The sequence below is a fragment of the Fusarium redolens genome (assembly GCF_020744475.1).
Source record: "Fusarium redolens strain MPI-CAGE-AT-0023 chromosome Unknown BKA55scaffold_14, whole genome shotgun sequence".
NCBI lineage: Eukaryota > Fungi > Ascomycota > Sordariomycetes > Hypocreales > Nectriaceae > Fusarium > Fusarium redolens.
Window position 1 is genome coordinate 686,452 of NW_025763677.1, and position 25,486 is coordinate 711,937.

At 48.5% G+C, this 25,486-nt stretch overlaps 8 protein-coding genes across 8 annotated transcripts; 4 read left to right on the plus strand and 4 right to left on the minus strand.

Annotated features, from left to right (window-relative positions):
- Positions 1-1,945: 1,945 nt before the first annotated feature.
- On the minus strand, positions 1,946-3,661 carry BKA55DRAFT_706604 (uncharacterized protein; the record flags this gene model as incomplete). Its single annotated transcript, XM_046200696.1, has 3 exons — positions 1,946-2,798; positions 2,845-3,548; positions 3,595-3,661. 3 exons carry the CDS (start codon positions 3,659-3,661, stop codon positions 2,190-2,192), a joined length of 1,380 nt encoding a protein of 459 aa, XP_046045914.1. The 3' UTR covers positions 1,946-2,189.
- Positions 3,662-3,848: 187 nt separating this feature from the next.
- Positions 3,849-4,580, minus strand: BKA55DRAFT_596729 (uncharacterized protein; the record flags this gene model as incomplete). Its single annotated transcript, XM_046195986.1, has 1 exon — positions 3,849-4,580. One exon carries the CDS (start codon positions 4,578-4,580, stop codon positions 3,849-3,851), a length of 732 nt encoding a protein of 243 aa, XP_046045915.1.
- Positions 4,581-7,073: 2,493 nt separating this feature from the next.
- BKA55DRAFT_741165 (Fungalysin metallopeptidase-domain-containing protein) lies at positions 7,074-9,124 on the plus strand (the record flags this gene model as incomplete). The annotated part of the gene is made up of 4 exons (XM_046201463.1): positions 7,074-7,436; positions 7,489-7,874; positions 7,928-8,887; positions 8,941-9,124. 4 exons carry the CDS (start codon positions 7,074-7,076, stop codon positions 9,122-9,124), a joined length of 1,893 nt encoding a protein of 630 aa, XP_046045916.1.
- Positions 9,125-11,180: 2,056 nt separating this feature from the next.
- BKA55DRAFT_519372 (uncharacterized protein) lies at positions 11,181-12,134 on the plus strand (the record flags this gene model as incomplete). The annotated part of the gene is made up of 2 exons (XM_046188335.1): positions 11,181-11,390; positions 11,631-12,134. 2 exons carry the CDS (start codon positions 11,181-11,183, stop codon positions 12,132-12,134), a joined length of 714 nt encoding a protein of 237 aa, XP_046045917.1.
- A 930-nt stretch (positions 12,135-13,064) lies between these two features.
- On the minus strand, positions 13,065-15,755 carry BKA55DRAFT_116324 (OPT oligopeptide transporter protein-domain-containing protein). Its single transcript, XM_046184753.1, has 5 exons — positions 15,432-15,755; positions 14,869-15,383; positions 13,931-14,822; positions 13,712-13,880; positions 13,065-13,658 (listed from the first exon to the last, which is right to left on the minus strand). Exons 1-5 carry the CDS (start codon positions 15,667-15,669, stop codon positions 13,124-13,126), a joined length of 2,349 nt encoding a protein of 782 aa, XP_046045918.1. The 5' UTR covers positions 15,670-15,755; the 3' UTR covers positions 13,065-13,123.
- Positions 15,756-16,545: 790 nt separating this feature from the next.
- On the minus strand, positions 16,546-19,472 carry BKA55DRAFT_666059 (uncharacterized protein; the record flags this gene model as incomplete). The annotated part of the gene is made up of 5 exons (XM_046197767.1): positions 16,546-17,431; positions 17,491-17,834; positions 17,887-18,175; positions 18,210-18,242; positions 18,302-19,472. The coding sequence occupies 5 exons, from the start codon at positions 19,470-19,472 to the stop codon at positions 16,938-16,940; spliced, it is 2,331 nt and encodes a 776-aa protein (XP_046045919.1). The 3' UTR covers positions 16,546-16,937.
- A 1,488-nt stretch (positions 19,473-20,960) lies between these two features.
- Positions 20,961-22,355, plus strand: BKA55DRAFT_693666 (uncharacterized protein; the record flags this gene model as incomplete). Its single annotated transcript, XM_046199943.1, has 1 exon — positions 20,961-22,355. The coding sequence occupies one exon, from the start codon at positions 20,961-20,963 to the stop codon at positions 22,353-22,355; it is 1,395 nt and encodes a 464-aa protein (XP_046045920.1).
- A 1,971-nt stretch (positions 22,356-24,326) lies between these two features.
- BKA55DRAFT_596737 (cutinase-domain-containing protein) lies at positions 24,327-25,076 on the plus strand (the record flags this gene model as incomplete). The annotated part of the gene is made up of 2 exons (XM_046195987.1): positions 24,327-24,521; positions 24,579-25,076. 2 exons carry the CDS (start codon positions 24,327-24,329, stop codon positions 25,074-25,076), a joined length of 693 nt encoding a protein of 230 aa, XP_046045921.1.
- Between the last annotated feature and the right edge of the window lie 410 nt (positions 25,077-25,486).

Consider the following 25,486-nt stretch of genomic DNA (forward strand, 5'->3'; position numbering starts at 1 on the left):
ATTCCCTGGGATTTGTGGACGCTGACAGCCCATGCGAGAGTCAGAGGTACTTGCGTTCGCGAGAGCAGAGAATAAGGCGACGTTGCACCGAGGGCGTTGACGACGCAGGTGGGATATATAGTGCGTGTGAGCCCATTGTGGAATTCGACGATGGGCCATTGTCTTACCCCTTGGGTCATTGTAAATTCACTGATTTCCTCTTCTCTGTAAGTGGCGAATTCGCCTCCGAGACTATCCGAGTCCGAGTCTCCGGATTTGTTCTTCTTTTTCGGAAGTTTCGCGGGGTCGAACGGTTCCCAGCCGCGGACAATGCCTTGACTGCCATTGACCAGACCGTTCTTGATGTCGAGATTGACCCGAAGCATAACGAGAGCGTCTTTCTTCAATTTGACCATAGCATCCAGAGGATGTTCCTTGCATGCTTCCAAGGTTCCATCTCCTAACCGGTCACCATATTTCTCAAGCTCTTCGTGCCCTTTGTAACGAAAGCGATCTTTTGCCTGATAGTTTGTTTGCGGTGTCCGTAACTGGACAAACTCTTCATGGTTCTTATTGTTTACATCGTAGTTGGTGCAGTGGAGCTCTACAGCTTTACCTGGTTTGTAGGGATGGTCCAGCAGAATTTTGAGTTCCTGTGTTTCGAACGGGATGCCGAGTCGACATTTCTGAAGCATCTTGATAAAGTCCTGGTCGTTTTGTCGATGAATCTGATAGAGGTGCACGTGGGTGAAGTTAGCTTCTTGCCAAGCTCTACTCCTAAAGGCCCATTGATCCTCGATGTAGAAGGGACCACAGCTTTCCGTCTCATCCCAGGGGTAATAGAGATCATACTCTTCCTTATTGTCGTTCTTGTGACAGTTCCACTCAGTCGTCTGCCTGTCATGGTCCTTGATCGTACGTGCCCCACAGTACATACAGTTCTGGAAAGGCTTGACAGGGGGTAGTTGACAGAAGTCGCCGGTGACGATAACCTGGACGCCACCAAAGGCTCGAGCATGGGGATCATTATAACAGCGGATGTGTTTCATGCACACGTTCATGCGCTCGAGATGATGGTTCTCCACCATACTGATCTCATCGATGATAAGGACATCCGTCTTTTTAATGCGGTCCTCGATAGAATCGTTCCATGAATGGCCTTTGAGCTTTTCGAGGGGATATGTGAGGATGCGAGGTGTCCACCCCATGTAAGACCAGGTAGTTGTACCGTTGACTCCGAGGGCAGCTCGACCAGTGGGCGCGACGATGTGAACGGTTTTGTGTCGCTCTCGAAGCTTCTTGACCGCTGCTTTCAGAACCGTTGACTTGCCGCACCCCGCTGAGCCGGTGAAGAAGACGTTTCTCCCAGCCATGATGAGATCGAGAAGGTCTTGCTGCTCTTTGCATAGAGTTGGTTCAGGGACGGAGTCAACGCCAGCAGGACCGTTGTCGTCCCCAACGGGACCACTTTCTGGGGGGTCAGACGGAAGGATGGGTATCTTTTGTGCCGAGGCGAGTAGTTCCTCGTCTGAAATATCGCTGCCCAAGTCGGGTTGTTGAGACCAGTACTCCGCACTAGCTTGGCTTGACGAGGGGATTTTGGGGGCTTCATTTTCGTCGGATGATGGGATGCTGATGATGGAAGGCGAACGATGAAAATGCTTTATTGGTGCTTGCGCATTGGTGTTCCGCTTCCTCTTGAGGGGGGCCATAGGGGGGAAAGTTGTGGGGGCTGGACCTCTCACTCTGGGCATGGGTAGGTGACCAAAGATTTGATAGGGCGTGAATGAATGATGTATCTGTATAAGATGTCAGTGCATACTTACGATGAACTACAGACTGGGTGTACCCACATGGCACTTAAAGTAGGTGTGAGGCAAGCTAGCTTGATCGATCGCGTTGATGAACCTTTTGGGACGCGCCTGGTTTATTACGGGGCCAAACTCAGAACGCGTGGTGGTGTAGCGCACGTGACCGGGCGTATCTGACGTCTTCTCCAATTCGTTATCTTTTGGACTTTTGCTTTTTCTGGTGCAAACATGTCATTTGCTGGAATCTTCCGTAGATCGTATCGGAATCATGATGCGGGCATCTGTTCGAGACTCGCACGTTTGACGACTTCAAATGCCGGAATGCAAGGGTATCCTCCCCAGTGGGGTTCGCCCGGGAACTATAATACAGTATGAAATAACGGTTCTCAGAGTCAGCCTTTATAGGACGTTGCCCCATACAAACTCAACAGCAATATTCAACATGGCAGTCATCTTATCGCTCCCCATTTCCCAACTCTGCAACCTCTGTGCTTCAACTGGATTTCCCGCATTCGTCTTTGCTTCAACCAGCTCACCCAATGTCGTAATAGGACAGCTCATGTCAAAGAAGGCTTTCTCAGTCTGCCATTCCTCAAGACTCCTGGCTTCCCATAGTAGTTTGCTCGATGGGAGCGGAAGATTATGCACATCGCTGCAGCTACTGCACGTCCTACCATTCTCGATAGTGATCACGCAGCTTATGATGAGCCAGAGACAAGACGTTCGGCGACGTGATTCTGCAAAGATCCAATCTTGCCATGTTGAACTTGGCTCGGATATTTCGGAGGCCGAGTAGCTACCGGTGATATCGAGGAAGCGGGAACCGATTAGCTGATACAGTTTAGCTAAATATCCATGGTAAAGCTTGACAACACTGACCTCGGCTGTTTCGAATAGCCTGGAAGTTCGCTCTTTGCTTTCCGAGTCGGATTCACTCATCGACATCATCATATAGATAATCATAGCCTCTAGACAGAGATGCACCTCACGGGGAGAGAACGTATACAACTGCTTCATATTAGCAGAAGCTACTCGAAAAGTTCGTCATGCTTACCCTTTCCCGGAAGCGCGCCTCCTCAGCAGCGACCATCCTCCACAGAAACGACTGGGTTTCCGCCGTTCTCGCAGCAAAGAGCTGAGCTATACTCATGCAGTTACCTAGCGTCTCCGGTAGTGCTTTCTCATGCCACTGCGGATGCATAAATGGCGGGAAGGTTTGTCGGCGAAGCATCATCTGTGGATAAGCGTAGAGCATCTGCATTATCACTCGCGATGCATGCTGCATGCTGGAAAGTCGGTTTGATACGCGTGTTAAATCGCCCTTAGAGCTGAGAGATCTTGGTGGCATGTGGATTTGCCTGTCGTTAGTAATGGTAAGCGGCGACAATTCCACTGAACTTGGCTCCAGATCCAAAATGTCAGTCGACATTGGGTCCAACGACGAGATAAAACCAGCTGCGAAATCATCCATTTCGAAGGATATCCCCAATGGCGCAGAGTCTGCGAGGCTACTAATGGTCTGTAGCTCGTTGTTCGCCCAAACATTGGGTTCTTCACTATGTCTGACTGAAGTCAGAGGCCCGTTGCGAGTCGGTCGACCATACGCGCATCGCAGGTCCTTCTTCAAACACCTTGAACATGGCTGACCAAAGTCGCATTTCGTTTTAGCTGATCTACACGAAGTACAAGACTTTTGGCGCCCTTTGCGTTGAGTCTGAGCGCGACGGCAATAGTTCACATGGCGCTTAAATGGGTGCTCTAGCGATGATCAGCAGCTGCTAGGGCATGCTTGGAACAGACGTACCCTGAGTGAAGACTTTGTCGCAGAGCTGACACGTTTGAAAGAAAAGAGTCTCCGTTGAAATCTCCATTATGTTTGGTACGAGGCTTCGCGAATTGAGATGGCATGGAGAACACAAGTGCAGGTTGGTAAGCAGAAATATGTGCTCGGATTTAAGGCTAAAATCCTGCGGCCAAGACCCTGGGCAGGGTTTCGCTTATGCAGGCAACGAAGCGACCACTAAACTACGGTACCATCTCATGAGCTACAGTCGCTGTCTACCTGGGAAGTTCTCCATTGCGATCACTGATAGTCTTAGTAGGCCCATCCTCCCCAATAGTCGCCATTTCAACGATCCTTTCCGCGCCAATCTCAGTGCTTGTTCCCCACTCATGATAATTAGTCAAGCCCGTCTTGACCAATCCTGGACAAACAGAGTTGACCTTTCCTCCAACATCATCCAGTTCCCGTGCAAAGTTGAACATAAGCATGTTAACAGCTGCTTTACTCGCGTCGTAGGCTTTGTAGTCTGTATTGTAATAGGTCGTGGTTTCATCAGTTGCTTTCGCCAGACTGCCCATGACGCTCGTTACAAATACGATGCGCGGTGGAGCATTCTTCGCTTTGCGGAGAAGAGGGAGAAGGCTTTGAGTGAGACAACCGGTTCCAATGACGTTGGTGGTGAAGGTCTTGGAGAAGAGCTCCCAGGTCGAAAGACCTTCGTGCCTATCCAGCAAAACACCAGCGTTGTTGATGAGAACATCGAGATACCCGTACTTCTCATTAATATGCTTGACAGCTTTGTCAATTGACTCAGCAGAGGTGAGGTCAAGCTCTACAACTGAAGCTTGGTGGCCGTCTTTGCGGAGATGAGAGGCGATGTCTTCGCCGGCTTTGGTGTTTCGAACACCGAGAAGGACATGGTAGTTATGCTTGATGGCGAGCTCTTTGGCAACTGCGAGGCCGATGCCTTGGGTTGAGCCGGTGACGAGAGCGAGAGTTTGAGACATGATAAGAAAGTTGAATAATGTGAAGAATGGGAGATGTATCGGTTGTTGGTGATGAGTTCAGTGAAGAGCTTGAACATGAGATCTTTATATAGGTCAATTCGTATAAATAACAACAACGAGTCTTGGATTGAGATACTCTAGCTTTCCAAACCCAACGGACAAGTTGGCCTATGAGTTCCACATTTCATTAGTGTTTCCGGTCGCTTTCTATCGTGTTGTCTAGATGGCATGTTTGTCGCGTCCAAATTCGCCGGGCTCAACAGTGGGGCTCCGGCCAATTTGGCCGACGAACCATTGAGGTCTCGTCACCATTTCAAGGACCCCATTGCTTTATTACCGAGAATGTTGAATTTATGAGAAATGTTGAAAATGTGAGTCAGTTACTCTTATGTTCATACAAGCTTTGCATGCTTCGAATCAGGAAAAAGACACCCAGAATTGAGCAAGGCAGATGTGAAAATCCAGTCCGCTGAGCATCAAGGCAATTCTTGGGTCTTCTACTCAACCTTAATCTCCCTTCCCTTTTCTACGTCTCTGCAAAGTGGTATTCTCATCTAGTATGGTTGGGTTGATGTCAATACGTAGAAAGCATACTCCATCCAGATCGGCTATAGGTTAGGTAAGACTATACTCAGCGCTTTGAGGTGAGAACGCTCAACATGACCTCAGCTCTGGAATATTTAGCATCTATCAAACTGCTTCTGATAACCAAAGAGGAAACCATTTTAACTGCAGCATTGTACTAATTTGACGGCGTCAATGTGAGAGTTTTCCCCTCATTTCATGAACTTTGAAATGATATGTAAAGCTTCTTGTTACATTCCAATGTAAAGTTCAAATAAAAGGCGTTGGCGATGACATGAGTAAAGGCTTTGACATGTGATTCCAATAGTTCATCTGCCATCCCGGCACTGAAAATAACTGTTTACCTGGACATATCCTACATCAATGTATGCCGAATCTCTACTGATGGGTCATGCGAACCCACCATTCTGACCTGAATGCCAAGGCGTGGGGAAGTCTTGGCCAGTAGCAGTCTCGATGCTTGACAAGATTGGCAGGTCACTCGAGCCTGTCACTCAAGTCATCCGACGATAGTCTCTATAGTATCTCGGATGAATGGATATTGGCCAAGTCGTGATATCTTCGGGGGGATCTCAGATGTTTATTCCCTCGTGCGCTGACCTTGAAGATGTCTTGTCAGTACCCAAGCCTCTTGTGCGCGAGTATGAAAGGCGAAATAATCGTTGGAACTCATCTCGTTATCCTTCCGAGCAAGGCTGATAACGAGGCCTCTTCGTATCTGTAAAATACAACATCGTGTTACTGACTCGTTAATAGACGCGTGATGCAATCACTTAACAAGCAATACTACCTTCCATATCAAAAGCGGGATGATATCAATCAGAACATCAAGCACAGGTATGTAAAAGGCAGTTCATATACCCAAACGCGTCTCAATAAATCTCGCAGCTCCCCAACTACCCCTCTTTACAACTGATAACACTCAACGTTACTGCAAATCATAAACAGCGGAGTAATAATTGATTGGCCCACCGTCTCCGCGTTGAGGGTGGCATTGCCGGGAGACATGGCCCAACATGGAAGGTCTCCAGATATACAGGGGTGTCGTGGTAGATCACACGGATGTCGTTCGTTAAAAAGAACCTGTGCCAAGAAGACGCAGGGGCCGTCGAGGCGCTTGCATAGTGCAGAAATAGTCTGGCGTCTTTATCTTGCAGATCAGAGTATATTGCGGTGTAGTGGTCTAGACTATGGACTTCCTTTTGAGGCCTATTTCCTGGATTGATGGTGTTGAGAGGCTAGGTAGTGCACTTGGGCCGCAACCTCTTCAACTTACACGCTGGTACGATCATATCTAATACTGCACTACTTCATTTCTAGCGTCCTAAATGCTCCGATGATGTGCTAAGAAGGTTTATCATGCTTAACCTTACTGTTAAGCTTGCAATAGTCACTAACCACTAGCCTTCGGCGCATACATACAAATCAGGCTATACACTCCGCACCCTTTCCCCAAAGTGTAAATCTACGATGGTTCGTCCCGAGCCGTTTATTCCCTCGGCTGTTGTTTGTCCGAGAAGACCTTCCTATCTTGCTGCCGCCGAGATATTGAAAATATGACGTGCTAACCTTAGCGGGACTGAAGGCTAGGAACAAGTGACCCCAGATAGCAATGTCGCATGACTGAAGTGTTTGCGAGATAGTGCCTGGACAAAAGACCCTTCTTGCAGCGCTTAGATCCCAGAATAGGGCAGTGGATAGTTATGAGCTTCTAGATATTCGAGGCCAAGATATACAAAAGTCCCGGTTGAATTGGGAAGCTGGATAGAAACGTGGATGACTGGAAGCATAGTCGTCTTGTAGATACAGCGTTTAGAGAAGTATATAACAGACCCTTCGAACATGTTTATGTGAACTTCACGAACATCATCATCAACTCAGCACTTCACTCCAGTGCAACTCATCAAGATGCGTTTCTCCGACACTCTCGTCCTCATTGGCCTCTCCAGCCTCGCTGGTGCTCATCCCAGTCGAAGGGCACCCAACCCTTCACCACTGAGCAAGCGCGGCCTCGACCTGGAAGCTTTCAAGCTTCCTCCCATGGCTGAGTACGTCCCTCAGGATGAAGTTCCTGATGATGTCAGTGCCAAGGTCGTCACCAAGCGAGCTGATTACACCGAGACTGCCAAGGACTTGGTGAAGTCGACTTTCCCCAAGGCTACTTTCCGCATGGTCACGGATCATTATGTTGGTAGCAATGGGATTGCACATGTGAATTTCAAGCAGACTGTTAATGGTATTGATGTTGACAATGCTGATTTCAACGTCAACGTGAGTATCCGCTGGTTCCTGAATAGTCTAGAATACACTGACACGGATACAGATTGGCGCCGATGGTGAGGTCTTCTCCTACGGAAACAGCTTCTACGAGGGCAAGATTCCCGGCCCTCTCGCCAAGCGTGACGAGAAGGACCCCGTCGATGCTCTCAAGGACACCGTTGAAGTTCTCTCCCTTCCCGTCGAGGCTGATAAGGCCAAGGCTGAGAAGAAGAGCAAGAACCACTACACCTTCACTGGTACCAAGGGTACCGTCAGCAAGCCTGAGGCCAAGCTCACTTACCTTGTTGATGAGAACAAGGAGCTCAAGCTTACATGGAGAGTTGAGACTGATGTTGTTGATAACTGGCTGTTGACGTATGTCAACGCTGCCAAGACTGATGAGGTTGTTGGTGTCGTCGACTACGTCAATGAGGCGACATACAAGGTTTAGTACGTATTTCCATAACTTTACGCTTGGAAAATGATTGACCGTTTTATTATAGCCCATGGGGTGTCAATGATCCTGCCAAGGGATCCCGCACCACTGTTGAGAACCCCTGGAATCTCGAGGCCTCCGAGTTCACCTGGCTCAGCGACGGCTCAAACAACTACACCACCACCCGAGGCAACAATGGAATCGCCCAAGTTAATCCGAGTGGAGGCTCAACCTATCTGAATAACTACCGTCCTGATAGTCCTTCGCTGAAATTTGAGTATGACTACTCCACCAGCACCACTACACCTACCACCTACCGCGATGCTTCCATCGCCCAGCTTTTCTACACAGCCAACAAGTACCACGATCTCCTCTATCTTCTTGGCTTTACTGAACAGGCTGGCAACTTCCAGGTTAACAACAATGGTCAGGGTGGTCAAGGAAACGACATGGTTATCCTCAACGCTCAGGACGGAAGCGGTACCAACAACGCCAACTTTGCTACACCCGCTGACGGTCAGCCCGGCCGTATGAGGATGTATCTCTGGACGTACAGCACGCCCCAGCGCGACTGCAGTTTCGACGCTGGTGTTGTCATCCACGAGTACACACACGGCTTGTCCAACCGTCTCACCGGCGGCCCTGCCAACTCCGGATGTCTCCCCGGTGGTGAATCCGGTGGTATGGGTGAAGGCTGGGGTGACTTCATGGCTACTGCCATTCACACCCAGGCAAAGGATACCCGCGCTAGCAACAAGGTCATGGGTGACTGGGTCTACAACAATCCAGCCGGTATCCGAGCTTATCCCTACAGCACAAGCCTGACCACTAACCCATACACTTACAAGAGCGTTAACAGCCTCAGTGGAGTCCATGCTATTGGTACGTACTGGGCTACAGTGCTGTATGAGGTTATGTGGAACTTGATCGACAAGCACGGGAAGAATGATGCGGATGAACCCAAGTTCAACAACGGCGTTCCAACAGATGGAAAATATCTTACTATGAAGCTAGTAGTCGATGGCATGTCTTTGTAGGTTATCCCTGGCATGAGTACGAGTCTCTTCTAACGTTTGATAGGCAACCCTGCAACCCCAACATGGTCCAAGCCCGAGACGCCATCATCGACGCCGACACCGCTCTTACCAAGGGAGCTAACAAGTGCGACATCTGGAAGGCCTTTGCCAAGCGTGGTCTTGGAACGGGTGCCAAGTATAGTGCTTCCAGCCGAACCGAGAGTTTCGCTCTTCCATCTGGATGTTAAGGATAGAAGGGCAGGACAACGAGTGGATGAATGAATGAAGGGTTATGAGCTGGATTTTGAGATGATGTATTTGCTGTTCTTGGTATATATGGATGTGTTGTACATAGTCTCCTCGTATGTTGATATTGACTTCAATTGCAAATGCGTGTCACTGACTCTTGGGCTCAACTGTGAAGTGAAGAGTGGGACAAGTTTTATCTAAAATCACCCTCAGCATTATGATCATCATAAAAGTCATTATAAGAAGTATGTTGAGTCTAGACACCAATCATAATCTCGACATGGGAATTAGTCTCTGCCTAGACAATTTCTCAGGATGCCTGATCTGGGACTTAAATTTCTAAGAGTATGGGCGCTTTAAGCAAGTTCTAATTGAGGTGATAGTCATCTGGCTTTACCCATTGGTGTTAAACGAATAAGAACATGATGTCTCGCAATTGGGTCTGGGGCACCTCAGGTACCTAAGGTAGGTTACCTTAGTCTTGTGGCGTGGGTCGGTCGTGCTGCGACCCAGGTCTGCTCCTTTCCCCTGAGGACGACACAGACTGCATCGCGAAAATAAATACCTCTCATTATTAAAGGGTCCAGACTTGCTATAATCTGCTCACAGACTCAGTTCGTTCTCAAAATGGTGGTGTTTCTACTAGAGTAGACCCACATTTCTTTCAACACCAGAAACTCGCATCTGTCAACATCTCCAACACAGCGGTATGTGACTTTGATTGGCCGTCATCCACGCGCATCTTATTCTAATGCAAGAAAACTCTACAGATATACTCTACAGACTTAGGTGACACAGTTCATAAACCTTTTGAAGCGTTGCGCCATCGGCATCATGGCTGGATCGCAGCCGAAAGACCAGAAGTCGGAGGCACCCAGCGGGGCCTCAGCGCCCACCAGTAGCGCCCCAAACAACCCAGCCAACAACGACATTTCGGACTCGCAAACGAAGATCACTCGCTGGATACCCAAGCAGGTGGATCATATGGCAGCGGAAGCAGGCGACAATAACTCTGCAGAAGGTACCACAAACTTGACCTCTCCTCAATGAGAATCTGTCTTTACTAACCAGCCAGACGAACAAGAGAACATGAACAAAGCGCCGATCGCGACGCCGAGCCAACAAACCGAATCGATACATCTCTTCGAGTCCAATATGCATCACACAGCTGCTTTCACTCTTTCCGACGAGGATGGCGAATCTGCCGGTCCCAAGCCAACTGGCGCTTCAGATGAAGAGGAGAATTCATCACCTCAGTCTGCCAAGACCACGGGCAGCGGTTTCGAATTCGACCTCAGCAGCATTTTCGCCCCTGAGACAGATCAAACACGCCCTGGTGGTTATATGAGTCTTCCGTCGTCTCCATCTGCTACGCTCCCCGACGTAACAGCAACCGCCGACCCAACTGTCACCCCTGGTGATATTGAAGATGATGCAGTATCCTTTGCAGCTCCTATGAACCCCCCGAGTCCAACGAAGGTTACACAACAGGCGAAGATTAAGCAGTCAAAGAAAACGACAGACGGCAAGATGCGGAAGACGCCGCCTACGAATTTAGTCAGAGATCACAAGCAGCAGAAGAGTACCAAGACCACCAAGAAGCGCAAAGCGAAGGTGATTGATCTCATCTCGGAGGAATCCAGCGATGATGAGAGTGTCGAAGCCGAAGACCCTTGGGATAACACAGACGATTCTGATGACGGAGAGCAGATGACCGACGATGAGGCCCATCTGCCAAGCTCAAAGGGCAAGACGATCTCTTGGGGGAAGGGATCGCGAGGCCAGCTCCTCATGCTTGGACGCCGAGGTGATCAGGAGCCATTGCCGCCCGGTGTGCCTGCGCTGAAGGAAAACCAATCTCTGAAGAAGAAGAGAAAGAGGTTGCCAGAAGCGGTCAAAGAACCGTTTCCGGCGAACACGATCACCATCAAACAGCCGCGGACCGATTTCATGGAGCCTTATCCGGCTCGATCCACCCTCCCATCGGGACCGATCACAAAGGTCATTACGGCGGAAGAATGGGACAGACGAAACGCCCATTGGCTGGACAAGCTGATGGATCTTGAAAGCACCAAGGACAAGTTTGGACCAATCGTAGAGCAGGAGGTCACAAAGGAGATCTTCCCGCTCATCTCGAAAGCCCGCCGTAACATCCTCGGCCGTTGGGCCAAGTCGGAGGACTTTGAACTCGATTGGGAGTTACTTAAAGCTCCTATCTTCTCGGAAGTGGAGGTGCCAGATGAAGTGTCCCAAGAAATCTTCAAAGTAGAGACAGATGCAGCCAGACGATCACTCCGTGCCATCGAGACCGCCGCCCTGAGCCTCCCAAAAACCCAGCAGGGAACTACAAGATTGATCAAGCAACACACAGACCGATTGTTTGCCTATCGAGACCAAGAGATTGACAACCACAGCCTCATGTTAGAGATCGTAGCCAAGATGCGAGAGGCTTCGTCTGTCACTGTAGCGGAGATGAATAACGCATTCGTGATGAATGAGTCCCAGCATCGGCGTCAGGTCGATCCTGGTCGTACTGAAAGGGCCAAGGGGTTAGAGGCCTTGGAAAAGGATATGGAACAAGCTATCAAGGTCGTTGACAAAGACGAACCAGCCGAACGACTGATCCCATTTCTCAAGACCCATTGGCGGATGAGAGATGGTGAGATCGAAGACTGGAAGTACATGGCGAACTCGGTTTGTCACACAGCGAAGGAGGCCGGTCACCCCCTTAATACGACAGACCAAGACAAATGGAGCAACGATGACTGGGATTCACTTCTGCGCCTGGCCCGTCACCGAGGTGGAAAAGCTCTGGTGGCACTTTTGAACCTGGAACGTTGCAATCCAGACCCGACCTTTTTGGGCCGCCGGGACGGCTGGTATAAGGCAACTCTGCCCGACCAACAGTACGAAGAATGGAGCGACCAGTTCCCCTTCGGAGAGGAACCTCAGTCCGACGAGGATGATTCGGAATCTAGTGAGGAGGAATCTGAGTCCGACGAAGAGTGAGATTGATCCCAGATCCCTGGCGACAGACGGGTTATGCCATGAGGCAGTATCTGGCGGCATAGGGTTTGCGGAGTAATGCATGAAGGCCGACGGGACGAAGGATGGCAAGCTTTTGGCAATCGTTCATGGTCTGGGAAAGGGAGAAAAGATTACATCAGTAGTTACATAGCCAGAGAATGCAGACCGATATTGCTATCACATTATCCTATTAGCCAGACCTTGAGTCTGTGCTTCCGTCGAGTTGGTGGCAGATTAAAACAAGTAATTCTAATATGTTGTGCTGCCCAAAAATACTAAGATAGTTACATAAGTCTGGAAGGCGTAGTAATTCTGGTAGACGTAGTGATTGACAGATGAAGTAATTCTGGCAATACGTCTGCCACATGCTGTGGCAACAGATAATGGTTGATCTTTTTATGGAACTGAAGTCCAGTATGTGTACAACTCTGTCTTATGTAAAACAGATTCTAGTATTACAAGTCCTGTGGTATATGCAGTAAATTGGTCATCATATGGCCTCTCCTACGCCGCTCCTTCGGTCTCCTCATCTAACTGTTCGCATTAAAAAAAGATGCGCGTGGATGGCGACCGATTGAAGTCACCTGCCGCTGTGTTTGAGCTGTTGAAAGAAGCGAGCTTTTGGTCTGAAGAGAAAGGTGGGTGCACACGCAATAGAAACACCACTGTGACGATCAGACCGCTGTACCAATGGCCCAAAAACAAGGGCCCCTGTTATCAGGTAACTGAGTTCTGTGTGGTGAATATAAGCTCTCAGCCACATAACAGAGGAATTAGGGCCTTTACCACTTCTCAACAACCACTATTCAGTTTGTCCCAGCGAGAACGAACTGACACTGTGAGCAGATTATAGCAAGTCGAGATATTTCAACAATTAAGGTCATTTATTCACTAATATGCCTCTGAATGCTATGAATATGGTACTCCAACATGATATGGCCTCTCCTACGCCATGCCTTCGCTCTCCTCATCTAACTGTTCGCATTAAAAGCACAGTAGTCAAAGTTGTCCACCTTATTTCCTGCCCATGCTGGGAACGGAACCGACTTTCCAGAGCCACCAAAGACAGCAAAAGTGGCAATGAAGACCATGACCTGGGTACCACCGTCGAGAGCGGCAGAGATCAGGTAGTTCCACTTGACGAACCACTGAGGGCGGTATCGTCGGAGATAGAACTGACCAAAGGCACCAAGGATGAAGTAGCTAGTGACTGAGGCGTTGAGTCCGACGAAGAGGTAACCGAGGTACCAGAGAATGATGGGAATGTTAAGGTAAGAGAAGATTCGGATGTGGGGGAAGAACTTGTGAGCGAAGTAGAAGGGGAGAGGAGCAGCGAAGCCGATGAGGTAGGCGATGGTAACCCATTCGTAACGAGCGCCGATGGAGAACATCTTGGGGGCGATGGACCAGGCAATGGCTAGGGTGTTGAACTGCTGAACTTGTGCTCCGCTCCAGACGTTTGTACCTTCGGCTGACTTGAGGATGGTTGCCTGGTTGTCAACGATACTACACCAAGTTAGCTTCAAGTATCAAAATTCATGGTTCATGAGGACACTTACCTGATCATCATGACGTAGTTGAGCAGAGCACCGAGGATACAACCGATGACCTGAGTAGTGAAAGTAGCCTTGGGAGAGAGCTTGTTTTGCTGAGCGAGCTTCAGGTCGCGAAGAAGGAGGAAGCCCTGACTGAGAGCGTTGTACGTGTACGAAGTAAAGTACATGTTGGCTAAAACCAGTCAGTATTTTATACAATGCAAGTAATGAGGATCTTCTTACCAAGAGGGCGACCAGGGAACATGTAACCAGCCAACATCTGGAAGATGGGCTGAAGGTTGAAGCCGAAACCGGTGATGGCATATTGAGCACCAAAGAAAACCAAGAAGACAACAAGGAAAACGACGGCCAGAATGAAACCCCACCACGGCAGAGTTGACTTCATGGCATACAAGCAAGCCAATCCAATGATGATACTACTGAGAAGAATGACAAAGTACCAACTGTTGGGAACCTCGTCGTAGTCGAGCATGAGCTTGTAATGGGGATCAATGGTGGGATCGTCGCGAAGCTTCTGCTTCTCTTCCTCAGAGCGAGTACCGACATGCTGCCAGAACTTGTATGTCTCAGGACGAAGAAGCTTCTTCATGTTAGCGATTGTTATCCAGTTCCATCCCAGGCTGACTTCGGCATAGTTCCAGAGAAGCATGTGCACAATTGTGGCAGTCAGACCGGCGTTGGAAGTGATGAGATAGTTGATGTAAGTAGCAGTCAAGAAAGGAAGACCTTGCTTGTCGACAAGGTCGTTGTTGACAGTGAAATCAGGGTTCATGATCGCAGTTTCGTTGTAGGGAACATGGTTGGTAGAGTTGGAACTTCCATCGTAAAGGAGCTGAGCCATGAAGGGGAAGTCCTTTGCGCGCCAGTAGTTTCCGTAGTAGAGACCCATAGACAGAGCGATACCACCGATGTAACCGACGTAGCTGTTGAAGAGTGTCTGGAGAGGCATCCAGAGGGGTGAGCCGAAGCCAGCAATGTAGTTCCAATCGAAGCAGATGCTCAGGAAGCCCATTCCCTCGTTACCTTGTGAGCCGCCGAAGAGGTTTGTGAAGACGGGGTTGTGGCGGTCGGCGAGGCAGAAGATGGAGACAGCGGAGAGGAGAGGGAAGATGTACTGCTATTGTCAGCATGACTTGATGAATGTGAGTCAGGGCACTTACCTCGGGGAACCACTCCCAGCAGAAGATGGCGACAAAGACAATCCAGAATACTTGGAATCTCTTCCTGGTCTCTGACTTGGGCTTATGCAGAGTCTCCATGACAGTCGTGATGGGAAGGTTGGCAGGGTAGAGCATCTTGGTGGGGTACAACAAAACACTTCTCATCATACCAGCAACACCATATCCGATAAGCTGAGATGAGAGAGTGATGAAGATACCGGCTGCTTGGTCAGGGTAACCGCCATACCAGAGCTTCTGGACAGTCAAGGCTTCGGTAGACAAGGCTGAGACTGAGGCAGCTGAGGCCATGAGGACAGCCGCGGTATGTTCCTTTCTGTTCCAGGGACCGGGGTTGAGAAGACGACCGATACGACCCCAGCGAGGGATGATGTGAGCAAGACCGGTACCGAGCGTTTCAGCGAGGACAGTCAAGAACATGACGGAGACGTAGACGACTTGGGGCTTGAAGTACATGATCTCTTGGAGAACGCCACCAAAGGCGGACAATCCAATGCCTATCATCTATCAGCATATTACATCTCAAGAATAGGTAGCCAACTAACCAACGACAAACATGCGAATTGTCCATGGGTTCATAGTAGGATCATCGTCGACCTGGATGACATGTGTGACGATATCTTCAGCAGTCTCAAGAGGCTGCTTCACCTTATCAGATGACACAATCTCAATATCATGAACGTTCTTGTCATCCTGAGGAAGACCCCTCTTCTCATCGGCAGGATGAATATCCGCCTTGGAAGAAGGGCTCTCCGGCTTGGTCTCCTTCTCAGAGATGCTCATTGTGGCTTAACAAAAGAATTAAAACATAAACATGGAGAAGAGATGTCGATGAAACCTAAATCTTGGCAGGGCGATCAACATGTTTTGTACTCAATATCTAAAACACCAAGATGATCATCGTCAATACTACACATAAAGTCGTACTAGGCCATCAAAGGCATTCCGGGTTTTCGGCACGCTATCGTACTGGATAGAACGGCAATACCCAACACAGTGGCACAGGAACTTTTCAAAAGGACCAACCTGCCAAAAGTTCCTCTTTGTTCCCGACGTTATTTGCGGTTCTTTGGCCACAGCCGCACAACCCCGACTCATTTCGTATCTGCTTTCATCTGCAAGACATACGACTCCCCATTTGATATCATACAGCAGTCCAACCAGCAATTGCAAGCCAGTGACATGTCCCCTATTAGAGAGCCCATGCCCCCTTCCCCGCAAGATCACGCGTCTCTGGTTGCAAGTTAAGAACAAAAGGTCCTGGTAAATCGGCATTGGTGGGAAGTTACCTGCCAAGCTTGGCTAGATCAACCGAGGTCGCGCTGGATTGGGCAGTCGTCCCATTTTCAGACCCTGGTCTATCAAGCTATTTATCGCCGAGTTAGCCGGAAGACACGTTAAGTGCCGGTGGTATTAATCGTTGATATTATCAATTCTGGGGATTCATATGCTTAATCTTGTAATTCTGCAATGATACGTTATCACATAATAAAAAAGCGTGAGATTTTGCTCATATTTTGTCGCGTGCTGACGCGGGTCTTACACGGGAATAGAAAGACTAACGGTTCATGGCGAGAGATAAGCCACTCGCGTTGAAAAGGTTGCACAGATATGGAAATACGGCTATCGGCCTCCCGTTGCTAGATCGGCCGCTCGATACAAGACCAACGTGTTCTAGTGCGCCATCGAAGCTGAGGAACTTCTGTTTTCCATGCGGGCGACATATTAAACGCCGATGCCGGTTTGCCGGTCCCCTTATCCATCACAACCCCATGTTACGATAAGAATAGCCTTAGGTTAACGTTCGTGGGGAAGGTCATTTCATTTCATCGTGTTATAACCTTCAATACTTCCAAATCTGTCGTGAGGAATGCAGCCACAAATTCTGGGGAGATGGAGGCGAGTTGGCTAAAGCAGCCAGTGATCAACGTGGAAATGAATATTTTATGTACAAGAATCTATCTAATAGGCCATTCGCCACCGATTTTATCCAGCGCGTAACGTAGTAGTACAATCTATCAGAAGGATTCCGTCCAGAACTTCTGTTATCATTACAACAACCGCATTCTCCTCAATCCTTCGTCATAGACATCTTTCACGCCACTGTAATACTCTCCTTCTACTGGCTTCTCGATATCAAGCTCCTCCGTACCGAAGCCGAGATGTCCGACTGAGCTCTCATCACTCTTGCCCATCGACATCCTTCCCCATTTCATCTTTCGCCTCGATACATCCCTTAGTTCTTCTACTTCTTCATCGCCTATCAGTCGAGCACTCATACTGTCGTACTCGTTACTCCTCATACTCATCTTCGACGTAGCGCGGCTAAGAGATTTGAGTTTTGTAGAGGGGTAGTGACAGGCTGCTGATATAACTGCCGAGTTTGCTCCTGCGATAACCATCACGCCTGGGAGTTTTACGAAGGCGAGGAAAATTGGTGTGATGGCGACACCGATCGATACTAAGAGGCCGACCAAAATCGCCTTTGATGAGAACTGGAGACCGACTGTGACGGTTCTGTTATACGGATAACCTGAGGCGTATGCTGTGGTGTGTCAGCACTTTAATCTCAACAGCTAACTATTTTAGGGGACTGATGCTCACCTTCGTAATTGCTCACGTAAATACAGTTGGAGTAGATCCAATGGAGCGCAATACTAATGATGATCAAAGGGATCGAGAACCGATAAGGAAGTTGAAGACGATACGTCGCGTTCTGCGAGCCGCGTGGTTCAGTGACACGCAAGGATCGAAACTCGACACTGTACTTGGACCACTCAAACTCAGCCAACATGCGTGTAAAGAGGCCGTTGTATGCGAGGTAGCAGATGGAGAGGATAAGCTGCGGTGTGTTGGCAACCATGGTGAGCGATATCAGAGGTAGGTTATCAAGATGGTTGTCCCTCACGTCTTCATTCTGCGGTGCGTGCATGAATCGAGAATTGTTCCTGTTTACACGGTTAGAAAACCTTTGGCGATGCTGGGTAATGGCTGACTTACAGTGATTGACCCTGGACAGCGATACTTAGCATAACTGAAGCCACGATCAAAGAACACCCGATGAGAAGCGACGACAAGATCCAGATATTTCGCGGAACAGCCTTTCCAAACTTCCGTGGTGAGTCGTTATGCCACTGTCTCGGACCTTGCAGCCATTTGTAATTCTGATTCGTCTCCCCCAGTCTTGTCGGTGTAGGTTTTGACGTCTTTCTCAAATCCTCCATGGTCAACGTACACATACCCCTCGTCTCCTCATCCGGTCTCGAGATAAACGACGCAATAGCATCTCCTGGCGTCATAAGCGGATTCTCATTCCCCCAAACCCGCAGCTTCAAAACCAGAACGCATAGAAAAGTCTTGAAGAGACACATAATGCAGACAATGAGCAGAAGACTATTCGCTATGCTCAATCGACACGGCGCCTCGTACTTCTCTGAGTAACATCGATCAACCTGCATAACGCGATACTTGTTCTTGAAAACCGTTGGATCCGTGATAATAGCACCAGATTGGGCGTCAAAGATATTGCGAGTCCCTTGCATAACCCACATGCCGTAAATGTTTATGATAGAAGGCCCGTCGTCCGGCATAGTGTTGCCAAGTCGATCTGGGGAGGTAGATACCAGATAATTTGCTTGAGGGTTCGACAAGTACTGATTTGTACTGCCGCTCACTGAGCTTGTTCTTCCGGTGCGTGTGAATGTATCCACCGTCCAGAGAGGATTGATCACGTTGAGGTCCGTGGTGTTGGTCGTGTTCATCAATACATCAGCTCTTTTCCAGCCAACTGTTTCATTTCGGTAAATATCGTCATAGTCGTAAATTATCATCATCAAATGTCGCCAGTGCGTTAAAGCTTGCTCCGGGTTGTTATATCGATCCATGCATGTGCGCAGTGGTATTTCATACCAATTCCCACTCGTCGAGTTAACCACGAAAGAATCATTGATGGGTTTTAGCTTCTCCAATGTCTCGGGGTTTCCGTCGCCTTGTGATTGATCGCTGTAGTTCAGCCTGTCGTAGTAGGCCGCTGTGATTGAGGGAAGTCCTTTCCAGCCTCCTTGGGTGAGCTCCTCAGAGCCTATCATGACTGTGAAGCCATTGGTGCCTTTACTCTCGAGTACACAACCGTTGAAGACGAGATGGAGCGGAACAGAGCTCAGAGAGAACAGCGACCAGAAGAGTATTTTTCGCCAGCCGAGAAAGCGAAAGTTCTTGAGTGATTGAACTCCAATCTCTAGCCAATGGCCTGACCGATGGGCAGCGTCGACTTCAGCTCTCGTTGGCGCTACAAGACCTTGCATGAAGAAGTTGGACGACGCCAAAATGCCAGTACTGACGATATTGATGAGCAGATGAATCCACAAGTTGGCTTTCGCAGTTGTATCGCAATTCCCCTTGTATAAAATACTCTGTCCAAGCGCATCACCGCCATCCCTCCCATTGGTATCCACTTCATCGCCCTTCTTCAGCGCAAACAGCGACACGAAAAGCGTGACGAAGAGGAGCGTTGTAAGCGTACTGACGAGAATGGTAAGGTACACAGCTGTAAGCTTCCATCCCGAAAAGCGACTAAAGCAGCCCATTGTGTATGGCTCACCAACGTAGGCTGAGGCGGAGAAATTTGGGGGATTTCAAGGCAGGCAAATCAGCCCTGCCAATCAGACGCGTGGACCTCTGATCAAACAAACACGCGACTGCTCGGTTACGATGACCAGCCACATGGAGACCATGAGAATCCTTCGGAGGAACAGTAAGTCAAAGAAGGCTTAGAGTCGAGAGAAAGCATTTGTAATCTGAGAAAGTGTCCTTATTCCAGGTTTCAATAAGGTATCATTGAAATTTCGTCATCCGATTTATTTTTTTAATTCTTGCAGAGAACATCCTACCCAATACCGTCGTGGCTGCACCGAAGGATCAGCGTTGAAGGGGAAAGGCCAGTAAGAATGCTTCGTTTAATGTGATGGGGGCCATTCCGAGTTTCATTACATTCCGTATGACAGAATTAAACAGGCAGTATATCATTATAGCTGGCTGAGAGCTGACGAGGAATTTGTCACTGCCCCTGGTTTAAATTGATGGCCCCCAAATTCCCCCTCTGAGTTAGGAGAGCGAGGCTGGTTATGCAGTGAGATTTTGGTTCGAAACGGTGAAGGTTCGGATTTTTAGTTGACCCGGAGCTTGAAATAGAATTGTATGAGACAGGAGAGAGGTCATTGATTCGGAGACTTTTCTGCTGACTAATAGATAAGATTGCTGTTCCTTACAGCTTCACTCAGTGATTGGTTGAGTTTGAGTTGACATCGGTCCAAAGATGACGTACGTAGTGTTCAAGCTGAGTGACATCGATGACTTACCCTGCGTTGAGAGGGAATATTTCAAATACTCTTAGTTTATAGGCTTTACAGGACGGCAAAGATGGTTTAAGAGAAGATGCTTTAGCCTATCACTTCTGGAAGCCGTATATGTTTAACGTATCGTTTCCTGTATGTTTTCCTCGCGTCAATTGAAGAAAGTTAAAACCGGGCACTGAGCGACTCTAGCGAATGGCATTAGTGCACTCGCAAAAGCAAAACCTTGACGATAAACAATCGAAGACCGTGCTTATTCCCATGGAAATAATCTCCAATGTTTGCAAAGTTAAAAATAATTAGTAGCCTAAATTAGATTATTAATCGTAAGTTAGTGGGCATAATCAAAGGAGGGTATGGTGATATCTGTCACAGTATATCAAACCAGAAGTCAAAGACCAATTATAAGTTTAAAAAAAGATCCAATGGGATATATGTATCACGACAGCATAATAAAAATACTAAATTCATTTAAACCTTAGGCAGATAACAAGTCGATAATCAAGATCATTCTTCGAGTGTAAGCACATTAACGAAGTCAAATATGGTAGCAAATATTATAAATATAGCTAATGACGCAAAATATACTCAATCAACACCAAAAGTTCATTCCTTTAAGCTATATTTATTAGAACTTTCATGGTTTCCCGTTAATTATAAAGAAGTCACATCCGTATTCATCCTCACGAGCCATTTCTCTCCTCGTCACATCACCAAACAACCATGGTGACCGCATCTTTCGCCAGACTTTTCTCTTTCCCCGAAGAGATCATCGACGCAATATGTCAGACGCTCTGCTCCCACTGCGGCAAGAGAGCCTGTCCTCGACAGTTCTTTCGTTACGATAAGCAGAAGCCGGCTCATGACGGAAATTGTTTATTGGCCTTATCTCTGACATGCAAGAAACTGAGGCGTATTTCCCAACCGCATTTGTATCATCGACCGATGGGACGCGATTTCATTGATTTCATCGAAACCCTCGGTAGAACCCCAGCTCTTGGTCGACATGTCAAGGAGCTCTGTGTAGACGATCAAGTGATTGGGTATTTGTTTCGTCAATACGATGAACAAGTCGGATTTCTTGCAAAGTGCGATAAACAGTACGGCACTAATCTGTGTCAAGCTGCCCAGAGAAACTCAATGGTTCCGGTTCTATTATTCAGAAATGCCACCGGCCATTTCGCAGTAATGAGACGAAGGCTCGGGAAAGGCATCAATTGGCTCATCTCTGTTGTGCTCTCTCTCACACCAATGCTTAACAAGCTTGAGGTTTATGTCGAGATGAACTGTCAATTCCCATCGACCCTGCCTGGATGTCTTCCTAATTTGAGGAAACTCATTATAACCGGGTCACGAAGTATCCCAACTGACGATCTTGAGGGCCTTGCTGGCCTACTGGATGCAGCACCTCGACTGGAAAGAATCGAACTGGTCAACTTGGACGTACGGGATCCGGCAAAAGAGTCGAAGACGGGCTTCTGCCACGACACTGTCAATGAGATTATACTGAGATCATGCACACTTCACATCAGTCAGCTGGAGGCCATCATGCGTGGCTTCCCAAGACTACAAACTTTCAGGATTGGTGCATCAAGCCTTTGTAGACGCGCCAATACACGAAGTCAAGAACCAATTCCTCTGCACAGATTTGAGGATCTTTTGATGCTGAGAAGCGACACTCTTAAACATCTTACACTCGACTTTCCTGGTATTCACCTCGACCAACCAGGTGAAATAGTGCTCAAGGATCTGTCGGAGATGAAAGTCCTCGAGACACTGTACATTGACAGCGGCATGTTGGTTCGCGGATGGCAGCGCCGTCAGCCTGGACGAAGGATTTGCCACTTGCTTCCGCCGTCCATCAAGGAGTTCGGTCTAAAGGGGAGAGCATATCAGATGTTGCATGAGGAGGTTTTGGAGATGATGGACATGTCGACCTGGATATTCCCTCTTCTCCGAAAGGTAGTTGTTGCGGAGTTTGGAGACAATTGGATGATTGACGGGGATGAATGGGAAAGGAGGTTTGCCTCGGCTTGTGAAGCTCACAACCTGGAACTTTCGTCAGAAGTGCCTCGAGGCTCACAGGGTTTGATGCTCCCGGAGCCTTTTTGGGACTGAATTTGGGAAGCTGCAAGAGAATTGCGGGTTCTTGCCGAGGCAGACGTTTTGCAATAACAATGAAACCCATTCGGCTGTATCTGTTAGGAGAAAATATTGCATATCCAAGACAATGTTGATCGACATGCCCCAGTTAGAATTAGACAACAAATTAAGCATGTAGTTCACTAATCTATGAACGGTAATTGTCGCGAATTGAGATATGATGGCTGAGCTAAGAACGGCTGGCCCAATTGGTTCACCTTCGATTTAGATTGCGGGGTTCACACCACTGAGATCCTGAGCAAGGCACTTGGAACCTCAAAGCTGGGATGGCCTTACCTCAAAGGTGATAGGCCTCGGTACCAGTCAGGTGGGAGCTGACACTAAACGTCAGTGACAACGGAGCTAAGAGTCCCGAAGGTGCTGCCCCAATAACGGTGGATCCTGGCGCTGAGCAAGATGGTGATGGAACAGATACTCCCTTCATTTATCTGAGGATAGGCCTCGGTAAAGATGAGTTGGTGGTGAGAATCAAGTGGTTCTCAGACTGAAGATGGTGTTGACTTAATTTGTTCATGAACCTCGGCGCGGAACGAGATGTTGTTAACTCGAGGTGGTATTAAGATGCGATATTACTTCCCCACAAACTTGCAACAACGTCGATAAGCCTTGGTACCAACTACCGCCTAGGGATCAAGATTGTGGTAAGACAAGTCAGTCTAGAGCCGATCCGGTCTTTCTCGCGATGGCGGAATCTTGGCCATGTTTAGAAACGGGAATGATGCTCGTCCTGAAGATATTCCAGACTGCAGACACACCAGATAGATCCAAGATGGTGTCCAACTCCGCGAACATTTCTACCGAGGCCATCTCCCCAAAACAAAATTAGACATAGTTTTAGACATATTCCGCTATCGGAACGACAACGAGGTCGAGCGTTCTTGACACCTTATAGTGTCCGAGCACAAGAAGATCATCAGTTCATGACGAGTCATGAGCTTCACTTGTCCAAGCCCGTGCAATGTCGCGAAGGGATCAAACATGCCAGTTTCAACTATAATACGAGAACGCTAAAACCCATTAGACTGAAACCAGAAGGCAAAGTCGCCTTGACCTTGCCAACAATCCCAATCTATCGAAAACTCAAATTCCCGTCTAAGAAGGGCTGTTTTAATGCTCTAGCGTTGAACTACCCGCAATCTGGCACTTACGTAGCCAATACAACCTTGCACTTATTCAAATAGCGTGAATGGAACTTACCGAACCGAGGTCATTCATTCCTGACACCAAGGCTCATCAAACTCGAATTGGTATGGTTGACCACGTTAGCGGGTTTTAGTATGAAACCGGGAATAATGGCACTGCCCCTCCCCTGAGGCCACCATTCTGGGTTTCAGGTCCTTGTCTAAAAAAGCAACTGTCAAAGCGGCACACCGGTGAATTTGGGTTCCCAACAACGTGGTCATAGGGCGGTGCGCCCCGTTTCATACTGTATATTGCTGTTTCGATGATCAGTGGGGTTTCTCTTGACTTGGCGGAACGGGGCTCATTTCCCGTTTTGATGAGGGCTTGCGAAGAGACTACTGGTTTTAGCGGCGGCAGACAAGGGCTTCTCGCATGACTCGGGAGTTGAGGTTGGTGGGACGTATGCTGATAGGTTTGAGAACGAACGGGTTTGGTGGTATGTGCTCTTAATTTGTTTCCGGGAGATAGAGGTTGCTTGATCTTTGCTTCTTTGTCGTTCCTGATGGTACCAAAAGTGATCCATCGTCTCTACTCTAAGTTATTCCAAAAGCGTTAGGCTTGCGAAAGCACGGAAGATGGATGTTTCGTTGGACTTTTTAGATAAATACCCAATATGGCCTTGATGTTGATGGAATGAATCAAGCCTCTCAGTCATTCACTCACTCGCTCATCTCAGTAGCCTCTCTTTCAAATCCAACTCATCTGTCTTCGATTCTTCTTCCTTCTCTCGCCTCAGCCACCAAAATGAAGTTCTCCATCATCTCTACTCTTCTCGCCGCCACCGCCTCTGCTCTTCCCGCTGGTCAGGATGCCGCTGCTCTCGAGGCTCGCCAGCTAGGCGGCAGCATCACCCGCAACGATCTTGCCAACGGCAACAGCGGTTCATGCCCTGGTGTCATCTTCATCTACGCCCGCGGCTCCACTGAAGCCGGCAACCTTGTTAGTGACCCCCCACTAACCCCCAAGTGACAGATCATAACTGACTCTTTTATTAAGGGAACTCTCGGTCCCCGCGTTGCTTCACAGCTCGAGGCCAAGTACGGCAGGAACGGTGTCTGGATCCAGGGCGTTGGCGGTGCCTACCGCGCTACCCTCGGTGACAACGCTCTTCCTCGTGGAACTTCTAGCGCTGCTATCCGTGAGATGCTGGGCCACTTCAACGACGCTAACCAGAAGTGTCCTGACGCTGTTCTCATCGCTGGAGGTTACAGCCAGGGCGCTGCTCTCGCCGCTGCCAGTGTCACTGACGTCGACGCTGGAATTCGTGAGAAGATTGCTGGAGTCGTTCTCTTCGGATATACCAAGAACCTTCAGAACCGCGGAAAGATCCCCAGCTATCCCGAGGACCGCACCAAGGTCTTCTGCAACACCGGCGATCTCGTCTGCACTGGTTCTCTGATTGTTGCTGCTCCTCACTTGGCTTACCAGAGTGCTGCTTCCGGCGCTGCTCCCGAGTTCTTGATCCAGAAGGCTGATGCTGCTGGAGCCGCTTAAGCGAGTTGATGGAGGGAGAAGGACTAGGCTGGCCTGTTCTTGATTTTATGAGATTTACGCTTTTCATTGGTTTTTGTTTGTATCTATTTCATGGAGGAATGGCTTTTGTGACCATGGACACTGAGACTCAATACGATAGCGCAATCGCATTGACTTGCAAAATACTTCTTCCCGGGATCGTGAAATACCGTGACAAATTGCTTACCATTACTTCGTGACGCAAGATGAGCGTTGAGAAAAGATCATATCCGATATATCATATTCTCAGAACATGGGTCAATACGAGCAAGCCACATCTCAATTGGCGGCTTCGTCCCATCTTGTCCCCTGTATGTTGTATCGGAAGTGTCTGAGGTGCCGGCCAGGTGTTCCATGCTGCAGGGGTTAACATGCACGCATTGCATATGCTA

Coding starts and splice junctions, on each gene's coding strand:
- BKA55DRAFT_116324 (XM_046184753.1), bottom strand. CDS start 15,669: ATGAGCATCTCTGAGAAGGAGACCAAGCCGGAGAGCCCTTCTTCCAAG. Junction 15,384..15,431: donor AATTCGCATGTTTGTCGTTG/GTTAGTTGGCTA, acceptor GATAGATGATAG/GCATTGGATTGTCCGCCTTT. Junction 13,881..13,930: donor GTTCCCTGGTCGCCCTCTTG/GTAAGAAGATCC, acceptor GACTGGTTTTAG/CCAACATGTACTTTACTTCG.